This window comes from Acipenser ruthenus, chromosome 13, assembly GCF_902713425.1.
Source record: "Acipenser ruthenus chromosome 13, fAciRut3.2 maternal haplotype, whole genome shotgun sequence".
NCBI lineage: Eukaryota > Metazoa > Chordata > Actinopteri > Acipenseriformes > Acipenseridae > Acipenser > Acipenser ruthenus.
Window position 1 is genome coordinate 352501 of NC_081201.1, and position 18738 is coordinate 371238.

An 18738-nucleotide genomic window follows, 5' to 3' on the forward strand; every position below is an offset into this window, starting at 1 on the left:
TTACTGTGGGACATGGCGTAGAGGAGACAGAGGACAAAGAGGACATAGTAATCGTCCGTTGAGCAGTCCAGTGCATTATAAATCATATCCAGAAAGGGTCTGGAAATGAGATGTAAAGCATTATAAGAAGCTCACACACACACACACACACACACACACACACACACACACACACACACACACACACACACACACACACACACACACACACACAGTATGGTAATCAGGTTAAAAGCACTCTTTACCTGCTATACAGGCATGCATGCATGCAGACTATAGAAAAGTGAATGCGCGCTGTGCAAATCTGTAAGCATCTGTTTTGGCTATTGCTACACAAGTCGCCAAATCCGCTAAACTCAAATGTCATTTTAAAAAGAAAAACAGGGAAGATATTAATTTAAAATCTGATCTAGTCACAATGCAGTTTCAGGCTTTTCAAATGATCATATGTGTTTGATTCATCACTCCCGCAATGCTCCCTTCACTGCTCAGTGTTTTCACGGCCCCCGTGTGCTTCAGGGAGTGGAGTCGGGTCTGCTCCAGAGTGACGTCCCCCCGGGGACCCCAAGACAGTACCTGCTCTTCTGGGCCTCGATCCCAGCAGCTGCAGCCGCTGCCGTCTTCTCCTCATCCGTCGTGTTCTGTTCCGTCAACCTAGATATCTGTGAAATCTTACACCTCTCCATTATCACCATCTCTATTTCTGCAGGGAAGCACAGGGGTTGAGTTTCAGAAAGCATCGAGGTTCCTTTCTGTTTTAATGGATAACTGCCTATAAAACACGTTAAAGGGAATCGCATGGACAATCCGAGTATCTGCAACCCCTGGAGACTGGGATTCTGTAAGTTTGAGAAAGCCTTTAAGATTTAATTTTGATACAGCACAATAAGGGGGTACATTCTGAAAACTGTTCCTTAGAACACATCATATTCCAGCACACAGCAGAATTGGTCTTTAAAAATGTGATAGCGTTTATCTGGACCAGTAGTACAGTAACAGCTTGTTTCATGTAAGCTATGAATTACAAACTATTCCTGTGCACCTAGAAATAAGCTGCTAGTCCAAGTAGTCTTTCTGAAGCTGCTCTGTGAGAAAGCAGTATAGTGTAAGACAGAACACATTACCCACTTGCTCAATTCAACATACTACACAAAACAGCTTACTTCTAGTGATACTTTATTACTGAGTTGTTTTCGGCTTTTCGAAAACCATTTAGGTCAGTTAGGGTGGAGAGTAATAAGTAGCAAGTATCACAGGCATGCTTGTGTTCTCAGAAACATTAAAGTGAAGAGTGCAGTCTGAACAGAAAGCAACTAGAGTACAAGAATGGAGATGTGCACGGTACATTTTATGAAGGAGAGATTTCAATGGAGACAAAAAAGGAGGTGAATTCACAACAACTGGTCCAAAAAAAAAAAAAACTGAACTGTAACAGCTTTATGAAACACAATTTTTGTTCCTGGGTAGTAAGTGTTATTTCCTAATTGCTTATGCCTCAAAAGTATAGAAAATGGCTATTATTCCCCACAAATTTTGCTTTTGTGACCAGGAGTGATATTTTGAAATTTACCTATTTCCAATGAGAAAACGGGCGAATTTGTGTCTCTTCGTTCACATAAAGTCAGAAAAAAACAACATATGAATCCAAATTAACATGTATTTATACTAAAGTAATACAAAAATGACTACAAAAGATTTAGAAGTGAGTAGTTTTTCGAGATTTACGATTATACTGTAAATCACTTTCACGAATCAGCCCCCAAATGTAGTCTCCCATCATGTTCTCGTTATACTGTCCTTCACTGACAGCTCATCCAGGAGCCTCAAAGCCGTGCTGCTCCATAATGGTAACAAGTACCCGTCTCTTCCCCTGGCTCACTCGGTGCACCTCAAAGAGGATTACAACAGCATCAAGACCTTGCTGGACGCCTTGAAGTATGATGAGTCCGGCTGGGACCCCCGGAAGGTGCTGATGCCACCAATGCACATCAAATTGGGCCTTCTGAAACAAGCTCTAGATAAGGAGTCGGCAGCCTTCAAGTACCTTCAAGACTTCTTCCCTAAGCTGTCTGAGGCAAAGGTCAAAGCCGGTGTCTTCGTCGGACCACAGATAAAGAAGATCCTGGAGTGCAATGAATTCCCCAAGAAGCTCACTAGTAAGGAGAAAGCGGCTTGGAACAGCTTTGTAGCAGTGGTTCGGGGCTTCCTGGGCAATCACAAGGCCGAAAACTATGTGGAGCTGGTTGAGACTCTGGTGAAGAACTACGGCACAATGGGCTGTAGGATGTCCCTCAAAGTCCATATCCTTGATGCTCATCTTGATAAATTCAAGGAGAACATGGGAGCGTACTCGGAGGAGCAAGGCGAGCGCTTCCACCAGGATATACTGGACTTTGAACGCCACTACCAAGGACAGTATAACGAGAACATGATGGGAGACTACATTTGGGGGCTGATTCGTGAAAGTGATTTACAGTATAATCGTAAATCTCGAAAAACTACTCACTTCTAAATCTTTTGTAGTCATTTTTGTATTACTTAAGTAGAAATACATGTTAATTTGGATTCATATGTTGTTTTTTTCTGACTTTATGTGAACGAAAAGACACAAATTCGCCCGTTTTCTCATTGGAAATAGGTAAATTTCAAAATATCACTGTCCTGGTCACAAAAGCAAAGTTTGTGGGGAATAATAGCCATTTTCTATACTTTTGAGGCATAAGCAATTAGGAAATAACACTTACTACCCAGGAACCAAAAAAAAAAAAAATTTGTTATACGGTTATCAGCGCAGGACAATCATATCATTACTAATAACAGTTTTACCAGCGATGTACCACACAAATACTTCTACTGTTAGTCAGTCCGAAAATAGACCATTAATGGATCTTCCTGAGAATTTAAAAAACAACAGACTTAGAGTGCTGTTGGGACCAAAACCAAATCCACTGAGCCGTTTAAATGAATTACTCCAAGGCGTGGTCATGTTCATGCATCAGTATTAAGAACCAATCACTGTGAATGCAGCCCCTGACACACGCATGGCACATCCAGAAGAGAGGGGGGAGTCTGGACTTGTAGTCGGAGCACTCACCTTCGTTGTCCCCACTTGTCTTGTTGCCTTTTGAACTAGCCTCTGTACCTTTAGCCTTGTCTGGGTCTTCCTGGGCCTCCTCGGGCCCTTTCTCCTCTTCCTCTTCCTCCCCCACATTCTTATAGTTGGGTCTTTTCTGCACCTTCTTTCTTCCTCTTTGACGGTTTATTTCCAAGGATCTTTCCAAGCTCTCTGCAGGCTTCGTGAAGCACCGGACGCTCGCGTTCGCCTGATGAGGAGAAAAGAGAGCGCCTTTTTCAAAAAGCGATCCACTTTTATATATGCAGCAGACAGCATCAAAAACAGAACTAATAATAATAATAATAATAATAATAATAATAATAATAATAATAATGTGTCCTGCTTGGTTTGATTCCAATGGCTGCTCTACTTAGTAACGGGAATTAAGTTACAGATTCAGAATCAACTCAAGGGAACATCACTGGAATATCATCTAGTACTAGCAGAAGGACCGCAACACACTGGCTGCATGCCAGCTGAAGATTTACAGGCACTTCTGGATTGTTGCTTTGCACAGAGCTTGCCATTGCAAATCCACCACGAAGGCCTGCTATCAACGTACTGAAACGGGAGGTCAAACCAGCAGTTGCACGTTCTGGCTATGCAAGCATTTAGTTTAGGTCTTTAGTCAGCAGTTCTGTATCACTGTCTTCATCACCACGACTAAAGATACCATCTCAGTTCACTGTAAGTGTGCGGTGGCAGTGTTCTCTGTAAACATGTGGTGGTAGGGTTCTCAAGAAATCCGTAAGAGAGAGGCTTCCTCTGCACCCAACACTAAACCACACCTTTCCACTGTCAATTACAGCATGACCACAGGCTTTCCCAACTCCACATCACAGGCAGCTCTGCCTGTATGGAGAGACGCACCGGCTCTCTCGTCTCCGGCTCTGGATCTTGTTTTCTGGCTGCTCCCAACCCTTCCCTTTCCTGCTCTTAGTTCTTTTGCATACTCTCCTGTGTTGGTTTCACATACCCCGATTAGCACCAAATCTAACCTTGCCTTATGAATTCCAAAATGTGTGCTGATAATGATCTGTGAAAACCAGCCCGCAAATCTTTGAGAAAAACATTTCATTGCTGTGCTGCAGTCACTGTAACAGTGGCCGTGCTGTTTACAACATACGCTGAAATGCAACATCATCATCCCACAATTCCAAAATAACTAGATTCTCTGAATGCACAGCCTCCCGGATAGAACAGGAAGTCCAAGGTTATCTTTCTTGTTGAAACATTAGTTCATGGGATGTGTAATCACAGTGCAAAGAAAACCTTCCTCTACCACAGAATCATTATCTGAAGGCGGCTCAGTTCTACAGAAAGATGATAGGCACAGCACAGAAGACTCATTACTACTGTAAAATCTAAGACTGGGGAGTTGAGACGGTCATCTGGAGAAATGAAGGTGGCACTTTGTCTGCTGCTTGTGGTCTGCCTTTAAAATCTGTGGGATTTCCATGAATGGTGTTGGCACTTAGGATGTTCAAGCTTAGAAATAAAGGGACCCCCCCTCATTCTCTTTTCCACATTTAAGATGAAAACACTACATCACCCTGTTCATCAGCATAATGCAGCAGTAAACGAAAAGCAGCAAGCATAACGATCTCTATGTGCTTACCACACATCTAAGATACCGATTCACTGTGATGCAGTACTATTTCTAAATCGAAGACAAATCCCAAAAAAGATAAAGGTTTTTTTTTTGCAATGCCTGCCTTCTTAGAAGGCAGAGTTAGTAAATGTGTGTTCTGACAATTGGATTAATTCATTTCTCAGAATTTAATTTGCAGTTCTATAAGAGTAAGCCTTCCTAGAAACCACTGCCTACTGATAACCATGAGACACCTCCTGCCTCTTAGTGATGAACACACATGCATGCTCCTGCCTGCTACACACTGCTCTAGATTAGTGATGATCACACATGCACGCTTCTGCCTGCCACACACTGCTCTATATTAGTGATGAGCACACACTGCGCTAGATTAGTGATGAGCACACATGCATGCTCCTGCCTGACACACTGCTCTAGATTAGTGATGATCACACATGCATGCTCCTGCCTGACACACACTGCTCTAGATTAGTGATGAGCACACACTGCTCTAGATTAGTGATGATCACACATGCATGCTCCTGCCCGCTACACACTGCTCCAGATTAGTGATGATCACACATGCATGCTCCTGCCTGCCACACACTGCTCTAGATTAGTGATGATCACACATGCATGCTCCTGCCTGCCACACACTGCTCTAGATTAGTGATGATCACACACATGCATAGATTAGTGATGAACACACATGCATGCTCCTGCCTGACAGACACACAGGTTAGCTTTGCAGCTACAACCTGAGACCCATCACTATCTAGATATTCTCAAGCTTTGTACTCCAAATTGTCATTAGAAAAAAAAAAATTCAGACATTAAAATTGCACCCAAATAAAGTTTTTTTTAAACTTCTAGACAAAATAGTAAATAGCTTTGATAATCTACCCTAATCACTTTTTCAGGGCAGAACCTTCAGTTTTCCCAATTCTGCACACAGGCGGTCACAGTGCTCCCTCGTTCATTTAAAATCTCAATCTTTCATTGGGCATGCTTTGACTTGGATAATGCTGGTGTGTGGTTTATTGATCTGTTCTTTGACAGCACTGCAGAAAATAGTTTTGCTGTGTCTTGACTGGAAGGTGACCATGTAATCAGCATGGAACGAGAGAGCGCTGAATGGAGCCAAAACAGCATTTAACCCCCCCCCCCACAAAATCAAATCTAAATCGTTCAACACTTCACAAGGCATCCTGCAGCAAAGCAGCATGGTGCTCCCTCTAGGTATGGTTCTGGGATACTACAGATAATACCTAGAAACAACTAAATGGATGCTAACAATTTAATATACAGGACTGTGTACACAGAGACAGCAAGACAAGCAGTCCAGGCTAGCAGAATGATGTCAGACTCAAGTGAATTGTTTTGAATTACATTAAACAGATCATATCATTTTTCTTACCCAAAAACCAATAGCTGTGTGTTATTTTAGTTTATCTAAAGCACTTAATGTTTCAAACTTGTTTTGTCTGCGATTAAGCAAAGCTTCTTTACCGATAAGTGTAAATTATTTTGAAAAAGTAAAATTCGTGTGTGGGTGTAGTATATCCTGTGTTATACACTGTTGTTGGTGTTTTTTTTTTTTTTTTAAGGAGCTTTCACTAGTTTCAGATGTTCGCTGTCGTGCAAACTTGCAGCCGGAGTTGTTGCTGACACACATACGACTCGAGAGCAATTCGGATCTGATCTCTCTATCAATCAAAACACCTGTGCAGCGGGCCTGAGCAGATTGTGCAAGATAACAACAACAGGCTTGCAGTTTGTTTTTCCTCTCTCTCTCACTCTCTCCACACAGCAAGCAAGAAGAGCTAACTTCATTGAAACGGAAATGCAAAGCCACAGATAACGGTGAGACTCCAGCTTCCCTGCGGACACCGGATATGGACGGCTGCACTGGGTGACACGCTCAGGCACGGATAACGGTGACACCAACACAGCCTACTGAGGGAGGGGACTCCCACACAGCTCACAGCCTACTGAGAGAGGGGACTATTTCAGGACTGTGTAAGGGAGTATGACAAGTTAATTATCATTGGAATGAAAACGTCAGTCCACAGCCCATGGTTTAGATACACAGCAACTGTATCTTATGGGGTCGTTGATCCGAAAACACAGTGCACTTGCCGGCTCCAGAATCAATCCAAACCACGATCTTGTAATTCTCACGCAAACACACCAACCACTCCCCCGCTGAAACCAAAACTTCACCTCACCGTATGACATGCTGTACTCATGCTGCAGGGGCTCATAAAACAGCAAGCAAAACACTACAGTAGCTCACAAAACAGCAAGCAAAACATTACAGGGGCTCACAAAACAGCAAGCAAAACAATACAGGGGCTCACAAAACAGCAAGCAAAACAATACAGGGGCTCACAAAACTCGCAGACAAGACTCTCTCTCAACCAACCAAAATAAATCTTGTCTTGCACTCAATCTAGATTTGCATATTTATTTTCTCACAATCACACACACTGTGTGCTTCTCTATATCTGAACAGCATTTCTGGTGTGATCACGTGAGAGGATGCTGGTAAGAGCTGGCGGTGCTGGTAAATGTCTCATTCATTATGGGAAAGAGACAACGAGGTTAGAAGGCTGACAACCCCAGCAGCAGTATCATCAAACCACATCTACACTTGACAGGAAGCAACTGCCCGTCCTTCACGCCATCCAGGAAGGAAGATAAATCCGAAGCTCAGCCGGTGTTAAATAAAGCTCTCTACCGGCACACACCCCTTTCCCAGACACACCAAAATCACCAGCGCTCTACTGTCTCCATGGATTCAGGCCCCAGCTGCATGCTGTGCTTCACTTCAAAACTTATGCAGGTCTCTCTTTTTTTCTTCTAAAAACACCATTTTATTTTTGCATATACCATTCAGGACAACCGAGTATAAATCTACATTTGTTACACAGGTTTGTTTTTTGCATTGCTGCACACTTTTCAGAATATTCCCTTTCAATATATTTATATTAAAAGGGAATAAACCAGCAGAACGCCAAAGCTCTGATCGTTACACACCAACAAATTACTTCTTCGTCCATCCCGACAGAGCGACTTTCTCAGTGTCTGCACCACGCAATGTTTTCGAAATAAAAACAAAAAATGGTACCGTTTGTTACACATTTACTGGAGGAGACAGGTCCAACTGCACAGCCTGCCTGATCGGGTGCACACTGGGTTGCACAGCCTGCCTGATCGGGTGCACACTGGGTTGCACAGCTTGCCTGATCGGGTGCACACTGGGTTGCACAGCCTGCCTGATCGGGTGCACACTGGGTTGCACAGCCTGCCTGATCGGGTGCACACTGGGTTGCACAGCCTGCCTGAACGGGTGCACACTGGGTTGCACAGCCTGTCTGAACGGGTGCACACTGGGTTGCACAGCCTGTCTGATCGGGTGCACACTGGGTTGCACAGCCTGTCTGATCGGGTGCACACTGGGTTGCACAGCCTGCCTGATCGGGTGCACACTGGGTTGCACAGCCTGTCTGACAGACTCAGCATTGTGGATAAAATGTGGTAGCCAATTCCAAAGCGAGCAAGCGCTTCCCCTGCTGGTTTTTAATCGAGTTCTTTGAATTATCAAGAGACCATCAATTGCAGATCTGAAGCTTGTACAGGAAGAATTCCACACTAATCAGACTTCTTCAAAACTGATTTCATTTCCACAGTAAGATAAGCAGAGACTGTTAATACTGCAGAGGCTATTTCAATAAGCAATGATTATGGAAGTGTGAAGCATCAATGTTGTGCTAAAAAATACTTACACAGCTTTTCTGTACATCTTGCTCAGCTTGCAGAGAAAACACAGAGAGATCTCCATTCAAAATAACATCTGCCAAGGAGTTCACCAGCGGAGCATAGTGGATTATAAGAAACACCTGAAAGACACATTGCTCAAAGTCCATTCACTTGTACAACAGGGAATCCACAGAGCAAGCGTGCACGAAGACACGCTAGCTAATCTAACCTATGTTTGTAGGGTTACCTGCGAGAGGAGGTAAAGGGGTAGGGTTACCTGCGAGAGGAGGTAAAGGGGTAGGGTTACCTGCGAGAAGAGTTAAAGGGGTAGGGTTACCTGCGAGAGGAGGTAAAGGGGTAGGGTTACCTGCGAGAGGAGGTAAAGGGGTAGGGTTACCTGCGAGAGGAGGTAAAGGGGTAGGGTTACCTGCGAGAGGAGGTAAAGGGGTAGGGTTACCTGCGAGAAGAGGTAAAGGGGTAGGGTTACCTGCGAGAAGAGGTAAAGGGGTAGGGTTACCTGCGAGAGGAGGTAAAGGGGTAGGGTTACCTGCGAGAGGAGGTAAAGGGGTAGGGTTACCTGCGAGAGGAGTTAAAGGGGTAGGGTTACCTGCGAGAGGAGGTAAAGGGACACCTGAGAGCTGATCCTTGGGCGATCTCCACTCTGGAAAACACAAAAACAAAAAACACAGAGATATCAGAAAACAAGGAGGTTTCAGTATCTGATTACAAGGAAAAAAAACACACAAAAAAAACACTGAATTGAGGGTTTACAAAGAAAAAGGGGTAGGGCTACTGGCACGACAGGAGGCAGCTAATTAGACAAGACGACCCTTTTGTAGCTGTTTTTTAGTTCAGCTATTTGACATGCAGTGTGAAAACAGACCCCTCTCTTCCCACACCCTTCCTGCTTTCCAAAAAAACTGCGGCAGTAACTGGCAATGATTAAAAATAACAGAGAGGTAACAGACTACACGCACAGCCTCAAAATGTAACGAAAGCTCACATTATGTGCACTACCTACTATCTGAACTGTTAACAAGAACAAAACAACAACAACAACAACAACTCAGCTATCAGCTGGATGACGTCAAGTTATATATGTATATATGTATATATATATTTATGTACAGTATACTGGGTTCACCTGTAGCAGTTGTTTTGTTGAAACATGGAGATAAGGGCAGGTACCGTGTCTGGATACCAAAGGGAGAAGCTTGGCCTAGATACCATGAGATGATCACACAACTTGTAAATTCCTTGTTATCACAGAAAAATACAAACCTCTTTTTTTTCAAAGATTTAGGTTTATGTGCAATGGGAAAAGTGGGCTATAGTTTACCTTCTCGTAGTTCTGCTGTGCTGTCAAACGTTAAGACTACCAGCGCTGTGAATACGCGAGGACAGACAGGTCAGCTATCAAAACAGATTGATTCAACGAGAGACCAGCGTTCTCAGCGTGTCAGGCTGTACAAAGAAGGACCACTCTGAGAACACATCTGCAGATTTTACAACTAAACCCACGACTAAATGCTCACGATTACATGAAGTGATGTGTTGTTTTTGAAAAATTAAACATATGCTTGCAAACAATAAAAGTAATTGTATAAGCATCGAAACGGTCAAGCGCACTCTTTGAACATCAATTCTAGCTCATGCACTGCAAGCAACCACACAGACAGAGAGACACACACAGACACAGAGACACACACACACACAGAGACACACAGAGACACACACAGACACAGACACACACACACAAAGCCTGCATCTCGTACCTGCTCGTGGTTAACCAAGGAGTAAACATAAAGGGGCAGAAAGAGCCTGTTGAGCAGGTGGTCTGTCAGCACGTCATTGAGGAATTCACAGTTTATGATCAGGATATCATTGAGATAGTGCAGGTGATCCAGGTGCTCTGCCACCAAGTCACTGAGCTTGCCACGGTTTCTGTGCCTGCAAACACCAACACTTCAGATCAGCTTTAAAACACAACAGCAAGACTTCCAAACAAAGTGACATCACTGTCTACTGGAGACACAGTATCCCCAGGAATCAATCAAAGCACCGGAAATGCGTGTAACAAAGCTGGAATAATGTTTTAACGTTATACATGTGGCACGTTATATGGAAACTACATGATAAAGTTACATTGGAAACCTACAGCACCCCCCCCCCCTCCCCCTCCATTTCCTGGAACTAGCCATCTGAGAGTATTTTTTCTTTTATTATTTTCTTGGCATGAATTTCGGTGCAAACGGTATGAAGGCATATGGTTTTAATTATGTGAAAACACAGGACTTCCTGTTATCAAGCAACTTGATTTTTGGAAGAAAGTTGTAGAACGCCCAACCAAGTGGATTCAAAATATATATACTTATAAACTAATCCTGCTTGCTCTATTGAAAACAAATGTAATCTTTTAAACACATGCTGAAAATATCAGCTCTCTGTGGGAGGGTTCTGTTTCTGTAAAGGACGAGGAATATAGTCTTGCATTAACCTGCAGCTGTCTATATGGATTGACCAGCAATACGCTTGTGTCCAAACAGCTAAACTTTGGGGAATGCAAACAAATGATGGAAATAAACTATGAATGTATGCCCTGCACCGGTAGCCAAAGAGACACTAAGGGATGTTTCACTGAAGCGTAAAACTGAACAAGATTGTTGGAACACTGCAGCTGTAAGAATGGAATGCTGCGTGGACGGCACCACACTGCCATCCACTGGACATCTTAGGTTAGCAAGCATTTGAAAAGCTGCTTATAATGTATTATAATTATATTATATGATAGATAGGTAGAGAGAGAGAGCTTAGCAAAAGATGTGCGCCCTTACTCTTCATCTGTCTGCACACAGTTATCCAGCTCAATCACATGGCTTCCTATGAACCAGACCAGGTTGGAGAAGTAGGGTACAGCTGTCTTGTCTCTGATATAGTGCAGCATGAGCCGGTTGTCCACTGCAGGGAAGAACACAGAACAGGTTCATTCGAGACACAGAATCAGAATCTGGAGATCTCTGGAAATGTAACAGTTCACAAAAAAACAAACATGTCTACTGCAGTTTAGCACATCATAATTACACTTGTTTTGCAGAGTTAAGAGAGAAAAAAAAGAACTGAACATTCCGATGTGGAAACCTTGCACATGTAAAGAAACAAACAGGAAGGCATGCATTACTATACACTCTGAAGAGACAGAGGTTCAAACAGGAAGGCATGCATTACTATACACTCTGAAGAGACAGAGGTTCAAACAGGAAGGCATGCATTACTATACACTCGATAGAGACAGAGGTTCAAACAGGAAGGCATGCATTACTATACACTCTGAAGAGACAGAGGTTCAAACAGGAAGGCATGCATTACTATACACTCTGAAGAGACAGAGGTTCAAACAGGAAGGCATGCATTACTATACACTCGATAGAGACAGAGGTTCAAACAGGAAGGCATGCATTACTATACACTCTGAAGAGACAGAGGTTCAAACAGGAAGGCATGCATTACTATACACTCTGAAGAGACAGAGGTTCAAACAGGAAGGCATGCATTACTATACACTCTGAAGAGACAGAGGTTTAAAGGTTAAGGCATGCCTTACTATACACTCTGAAGAGACAGAGGTTCAAACAGGAAGGCATGCATTACTATACACTCGATAGAGACAGAGGTTCAAACAGGAAGGCATGCATTACTATACACTCTGAAGAGACAGAGGTTCAAACAGGAAGGCATGCATTACTATACACTCTGAAGAGACAGAGGTTCAAACAGGAAGGCATGCATTACTATACACTCTGAAGAGACTGAGGTTCAAACAGGAAGGCATGCCTTACTATACACTCTGAAGAGACAGAGGTTCAAACAGGAAGGCATGCATTACTATGCACTCTGAAGAGACAGAGGTTCAAACAGGAAGGCATGCCTTACTATACACTCTGAAGAGACAGAGGTTCAAACAGGAAGGCATGCATTACTATGCACTCTGAAGAGACAGAGGTTCAAACAGGAAGGCATGCATTACTATGCACAGAGGTTTAAAGGTTCAAGTTTACTCAACTTACATGACACTGCATTAAGGCACCGGGGTCACCATTGAGGAAGGAACAAAAACAGAGAAGAGTTAATAGGGCTAGGGACTGGCCAGTGAAGCGTCTTCCTGAGGGCGGATATCCTTGCTAAAGACACACAAGCAGCTGCAATGTAACTGCAGACATGGAAAGATGAGGGAGCACAGAGGCATCTTCAGGGTTTTTAACAACCGCTTCCCACAAAGACAGACTGGGCCGTGTTCACAAAGCTTCCACACAAACAGCGTGTCTGATTCAACGATGAACAGCACAGTCAGTAATAGAAACTGTAACCTTGCATTGCAAAACGTTTACCATCACTAAGGAAGCACCTAGATGTGCCCACACACAGGGGTGGGAATAAGACCCTGTTGCATAGCACTTTCACCCATTCCAGGTTGTAATGCATGCTTGATTAGGTAACACACTCAGGTGTGTCTTATTAAACTCATAGAGGAGCATTGTGGAGAGGTTCTGTGGTTCCCGACTCACCTTTGTACACGTTGAGGGTGATGGTCCTGACTGCAATCCGGACCATGCTCTCCGAGTGGTTGAAAAACTTAATGGCCTCGGTGTACAGGGCAAAATCATTACTGTGCTGCATGGGAGAGAGAGGGAGAGAGCAGGGTGAACACAGCACAGACTGGACATTCAGAGAGCATTGTGAACAAGTGTGCTGCAGAACAGACAAGAGAGAGCAGGGTGAACACAGCACAGACTGGACATTCAGAGAGCATTGTGAACAAGTGTGCTGCAGAACAGACAAGAGAGAGCAGGGTGAACACAGCACAGACTGGACATTCAGAGAGCATTGTGAACAAGTGTGCTGCAGAACAGACAAGAGAGAGCAGGGTGAACACAGCACAGACTGGACATTCAGAGAGCATTGTGAACAAGTGTGCCGCAGAACAGACAAGAGAGAGCAGGGTGAACACAGCACAGACTGGACATTCAGAGAATATTCAAGGTGCCTTCTGAAGGCTGCTTATAGAAAAGACAGCACTACATCAGAGCTGCACCTGCTCTCTCGACAGCGTTTTAAATCTTTACACTTCATCTATCTCATGGACTGTGTGATGTAAGCATGCACTGGCTACAGAGAGCCCATACCTGTTAGTTATACACAGCTTGTATTGTGCAGTGCAATGCAAACATTATTTACAGTGCAACAGTGTCATCTAGGCAGCTCTGAATGTTACTGCAACTTCAACTTACTGACCAAATGTGCTTTCTACACATAGCAGCCTGCAGCTCAATCCTTTCCTATCGGGGCTAGCTAGCTATATAAACCTCTTGTTTTATCAATTCCCTTAGAAAATAATCATTTCCCAGTTTTCCCAGTTATACTATGCATTTAGCAAAGTTGTGTTTTTTCAATTTTCTTTCACATACCTCTCTGTGCCTTACAATGCTCGCCATGCCTTCACTATGCTTTGCTGTGCGTTTGCTATGCTAAACTTTGATCAGGGTTACTCCTTGAGAGCTATCTGCAGAACCCCTGGGTCTCTTACCTCATTATAAAAGAAATGCACAGTGTGGTTGTTCATTTTCAGGGACAGTGTCTTCAGGAAGGAGATGTAGTATGCCATGATCTCCTCGTCAGAAAAGTCAAATTTGTGCACGATAATGGAATTGACGTGGTTGTTGGACAGCAGATAATCTAGATAAAAAGATAACGGATACCAGAAATAAAAGCAGCAGTTATATATTAGATTATATCTACACACACTTTGTGATGCAATCACTTTGCTGTGATTTGATTTTATTGAGTATAGACAGTTTAAGTCTCTCTTTGTATTAGTGCTGCATTATTGAGATGTACCTGCAGTCTGTCACTGGGAGCTTGGCTGTGTGGTCCAAGCGGGTCTACTTACAGAGAGACGTCTCGTGGCTGATGTTTTCAAACAGGATGTTCAGTGTTTGCAGGAGCTGCACACAAACGTAGCGGCCAGACTTCTGCCGGAGGATGTTCAGAAAGAAAGCGAACATGTTCTTCTCCAAAAAGAAGCTGCGAAAAACAAACAGCACAGCGTTCACAAGGCGTCGCTGCACTGCTTGCAGAGTTAAACGTGCTTAAAATGATCTGGAACAACAAAAACAACATGCTCCAGCTGCGCCACGGATTTCTAGGGTTTCAAAAACAAAAAATGGTGTGGCATAGGTCGATCGAATCACTCACTAGTGCTGCTGCGCTGACTGACTTTACTCAACTTGCACGCTCTTTGCACAGCGTATTTGCAGCACACTGAACTGCAGAATTGAAAATAAGAATTAGGTCAGGACAAACAGTCTTTGAAAGTATATCTACAGTATAGACAGGGTGACTAGAGCAGATAACAGCGTTGGTTTCACTGCGCCTCGATATCGAGTCCTCCCTGTCTGTCTGCTCGTATCGGCTGGCGTTCTGAACCCACACTCACTCGAACACCGAGCTGTCATTCTGATCACCCCAGATCAGAATCTCCGTTATGGACCGGATGGTCTCGACGAGGAGGTTCCGGTTATGATCCGTCACTGTGGTATTCTTCGTCAGGACATGGTACATGTATCTGGGGGGGGGGGGGGGGACAACACACACACAAAAACCCTAGTTATTATCAGAATACTAGGTTAAGAGATAATCTGGAAAGAGGCAAACTAATGCCTGTACTCAAAGGCACACGAGGCATGCGTTTACAAACATGCATTACAAACCCGTCACTGAGCGGGTGCTGAACGCATAGCCCTGCATCTCAAACAAAGCTCTATAAAGTCCCCAGTAAGGTTTTTACTGTTACGAAGGCAGCTGATTCCGCTGCTGTCAGTAGCTGCACAAAACACATTCTTAATACAAGCACCCATCGCACTTTCTCTAAAGTCAATTAAAATAGAAGCATTTCTCTTTCTCCAGTCCTGATGAGTCTTCTGGGGACGTCTCACTGGCAGTATAATTTGTACAGGTAATAGGAAACCCCAGAAAGACTATTGCCACTAGATTTCTACCTGTTCAAGCTCTCCGTTACTAATACCACAACCCAGGCGATGACTCAACTTGACGTAAACAGTATGATGTTGCACTGCACTGTGCGGTGCGGTCAAACTTCACAAGAGGAGACGCCAAACGACTGCCAGCGATGTACTGCTAATCTAACTGTGTGCATTATTATTATTATTATTATTATTATTATTATTAATTTACACCCTTAGCGCTGCTTGTCCTAACACAAGCACCCATTCACGCTTACTTCAGGTGGTCCAGAGAGTGAATGCTTTTAGATTTCCCTTGCCCTGCTCCGACCCAGCTCCTAGACCGTCCAAACATTGCTGTGTTAGCGTCGGGAAGTTTATATTTTTTTTATATATTTAGTTTATTTATATTCGATGAAATCCATACCGGTAACTGCCACAATCCCCAACAAACAAAATACAAAATAAAATAAGGAATAAATTAAATGACGTTATGACATTCGGCGAGACCAACCCCAACAAAACCTCTACTACTAGGAACTGGACGCCGTTACATCCGGGTGGCCGCCGCTGGTTATTCTGGGAGTTGTAGTTCTGCAATCTCATTCGCTCCCTCAGCCACCGGCAACAAAGGACTGTTCACGAACTAGCTCTCCCGAAGTGCTTTGGGAATCAGTGACGTTTGGAATTTACCCCTTCAACGTAAAACGCACGCGACATGACACTGTGATGAAGAGGCAGTTTAAAAAAAAAAAAAAAAAAAAAAAAAAGGCGGGGCTCCGGAGTAAAGAGGCGGGACCTTGGATTGTGACAAGTTAGCTGACCCATCACAGTACAAGTTCAGGAGCAACCAGCCAATGGCAGCTTATTACAGTGCTGGCGAAACAGCAGAAGGGGAGACTTGCACTTGACAATAATATTGAAAAAAAACAATACATGAGGTGATGCGGTTCTTTAAATTGGCAGTGAGGTCTGTTCAATGCTTTGCATGTTTTTGTTTCTAAATACAAAACAGACAGCGCTATAGCCAGTAGTGTAACAGTAAAACAATTGCAATATGTTCGTTTCGTGTTTTGACGCAAACTCTGCAGCATTGCACACAATTATTCAACATTATAACTAAGCTACATCTTGACTGACCAGCGAGGTGGTTAAATCAGTCACTGCTTTTAGATTGTGTTGGGTAGCGTTATTGGTATTATTATTGATCTGTCGAGCTATGTGTCGACTCTTCGATGCTCTGATCTGATGAGGATCATTATATAATTTACACAGTTGCTTGCGGCTGTACCCACGGTATATCAGTACTAGGACTGGCGGTGGTGTTGCATTGTCTGTCTGTCTGTCTGTCCGGACCGCTTTTTCGCATCCCGGCTGTATGACATCCCCAGTCTATGCTAATCTAGATTCGGTGGAGCCGCTATTTAATGACCTGCCCTGTATGTTTTATCTCGGTCTGTTTTTCGTAAACGTGTTGGTCCTCTACTATGCCTTCTTGATGGAGTACATTGCCCTCAATGTGGGGATAGTCTTTCTGCCCGAGGATATGGACCAGGCGCTGGTTGATCTGGGAGTTCTGTCGGACCCGGGTTCGGTTCCGTACGACACCGATGCAGAACTGGACGTCTTTGAAGGATACTTAGACTGAAAAAACACCCAAAAAACTACACGCAAGTCCGAAATGCCGGAAGACAGAACGCCCATAGCTACCAAATACCCCTTCCACCAGTGTGACCACAGCAATGCAGACAGAAAGCCGGATTCTCCCCAGCGGCAGAGCACCCTGACCGCGCAAGTCTATAATTACCATTGCTGGGTAACGTGGCTGGCTGACTCGTGTGCTGAAAAGACATGGCCCAGAGGCATTCACTTCAGACAGTGCTGTGACTTGGCTTGTTACATGCAACAACAGCACACGTGGGGATATTACTGGAGTAAGTAAGCGTTTCATGTGTTGATTCATTGTGTTGATAGTGCGCTTGTGCATTTCGATCTGGTTTTTTGAAATTGCTGCTAATTAACATTCACCTTGTAAATCCTGATATCTGTAGGCAGGGGTGGAAATAAGAGCCCTATTGCATAGCAGTTTCACCCTTTCCAGTTCTTACTACAAGCTTGATTAGCCCCGGTGGGTTCTTATTAAACTCCTAGTAAAACCAGGGATGGATCAAACTGCTATGCAATGGGAGTCTTCTTTCCAGCCCTGGCTGCAGAGCTCAGGAATTAAAAGGGGAGTGTTGTCAGTGCTAGCTCTGGATGGGGTTTGATTTTCTCCCTCTCTCTGAGTTTCCCCCCCGCAGGCTTTCCAGACCGTAGGACACCAAGCCCAGGACAGGGGCACCCCTTGACCCTTGACCTCTGTTGCAGAGAATGCTGCCACGGAGACGCAAACGGATTGAACAGTCTGAGACCCTGAATAAAAATGAAAAAAAAAAACCAAACAGCAATATAAAATGGAGTGGCCAACGGCATGAAACTTAAGAGCTTTACTTCTGTGAACTATTGAACTATTCTCTCTGGACGCTGCAGTATGCGAAGGAGAGCACACGCTGCCACACGCTGCCACACGCTACCTCTACACAGTAACTTGTGTTTGTGGTGCAGCGGACACAACACCACCAGATCCACATCTCAGAGTCATGAGATTAGCCTGAAAACTGACAGACTATTTCTATTGAAGGGTATTTAGATTTATTATTATTATTATTATTATTATTATTATTATTATTATTATTATTATTATTATTATTATTATTAACATTTAGAATCCGAGGCATGGCAGATTTATATTTTGCTCAGAGTAAGCGGTCCTTTTGAAGTATTTGTTGTTAGTTATTGTTTTCATGCGGACAGTGCTGCTGTCTGTTTGTAGCGATTCTTTTGCAGTCGGCCTGAATCCCCCGTGAATGTTTTTGTTTTTTTGCAGTGAAGTCATCACAGCAGCGCACTGCATACAACTAGTATTTTTCAAATACTTCCCAATTCACAAAATAAACAAACAAACAAAAAACAAACCCCACACACCACAACAGCGATCACCCAGCGAACACGTCTCCTGGAAACGCAGGGGTCCGGACAGAGTCGGTCACGGGATGGAAACCCTTGTCGTAATGAGTTGGGAGGGGCCTCAGCCCATGACAGCAAAGTGGGGGCTGCACTCATAGTCACATTCTCCACTGGGAGGTTCTCTTAGGGGTTTCAACAGGACGTGCGGGCTGAGGCACAGAGAGGTTCTCTTAGGGGTTTCAACAGGA

The 18738-nt window shown here is 43.9% G+C and overlaps 2 protein-coding genes across 11 annotated transcripts in view; one reads left to right on the forward strand and one right to left on the reverse strand.

Annotated features, from left to right (window-relative positions):
• The window catches only part of LOC117418247 (protein CLEC16A), a 47675-nt gene extending 31515 nt beyond the window's left edge, over positions 1–16160 (reverse strand). For 4 of the 9 annotated variants that reach the window (XR_009330799.1, XM_059035347.1, XM_059035346.1 and 1 more), the window contains exons 1-13: positions 15763–16160; positions 14959–15087; positions 14413–14546; positions 14050–14198; positions 13031–13136; positions 11303–11426; positions 10244–10418; positions 9613–9687; positions 9076–9129; positions 8495–8608; positions 3095–3323; positions 577–703; positions 1–99 (exon numbers count right to left, since the gene is read on the reverse strand). The exon at positions 1–99 is cut by the window's left edge and continues 2 nt beyond it. Coding sequence is in view for 8 of the 9 variants with exons in the window: in XM_059035347.1 (XP_058891330.1) it covers positions 1–99; positions 577–703; positions 3095–3323; positions 8495–8608; positions 9076–9129; positions 9613–9687; positions 10244–10418; positions 11303–11426; positions 13031–13136; positions 14050–14198; positions 14413–14546; positions 14959–15087; positions 15763–15839 (1592 nt within the window). In the remaining variant the exon portion in view is untranslated. The remainder of the gene's footprint in view (positions 100–576; positions 704–3094; positions 3324–8494; positions 8609–9075; positions 9130–9612; positions 9688–10243; positions 10419–11302; positions 11427–13030; positions 13137–14049; positions 14199–14412; positions 14547–14958; positions 15088–15762) is intronic. The other 5 variants (XM_059035349.1, XM_059035354.1, XM_059035348.1 and 2 more) reach the window with 4 other exon arrangements.
• Positions 16161–16366: 206 nt separating this feature from the next.
• LOC117973464 (uncharacterized) lies at positions 16367–18232 on the forward strand. Of its 2 annotated transcripts, none has more exons than XR_009330801.1 (2): positions 16367–17418; positions 17785–18232. XR_009330801.1 is itself a non-coding variant. In XM_059035355.1 (2 exons), exons 1-2 carry the CDS (start codon positions 17166–17168, stop codon positions 17830–17832), a joined length of 315 nt encoding a protein of 104 aa, XP_058891338.1. In that variant the 5' UTR covers positions 17140–17165; the 3' UTR covers positions 17833–18232. The 2 variants fall into 2 exon arrangements, 1 of the variants encoding a protein (XP_058891338.1); XM_059035355.1 differs by having other exon boundaries at positions 17140–17418; positions 17771–18232.
• The last annotated feature ends 506 nt before the right edge of the window (positions 18233–18738 follow it).

Excerpts from the sequence above, each read along its gene's own strand:
- LOC117973464 (XM_059035355.1), top strand. The coding sequence starts at position 17,166 with ATGCCGGAAGACAGAACGCCCATAGCTACCAAATACCCCTTCCACCAG. Across the intron at positions 17,419-17,770 it reads CACGTGGGGATATTACTGGA|TTTCCCCCCCGCAGGCTTTC; the intron begins GTAAGTAAGCGT and ends CCTCTCTCTGAG.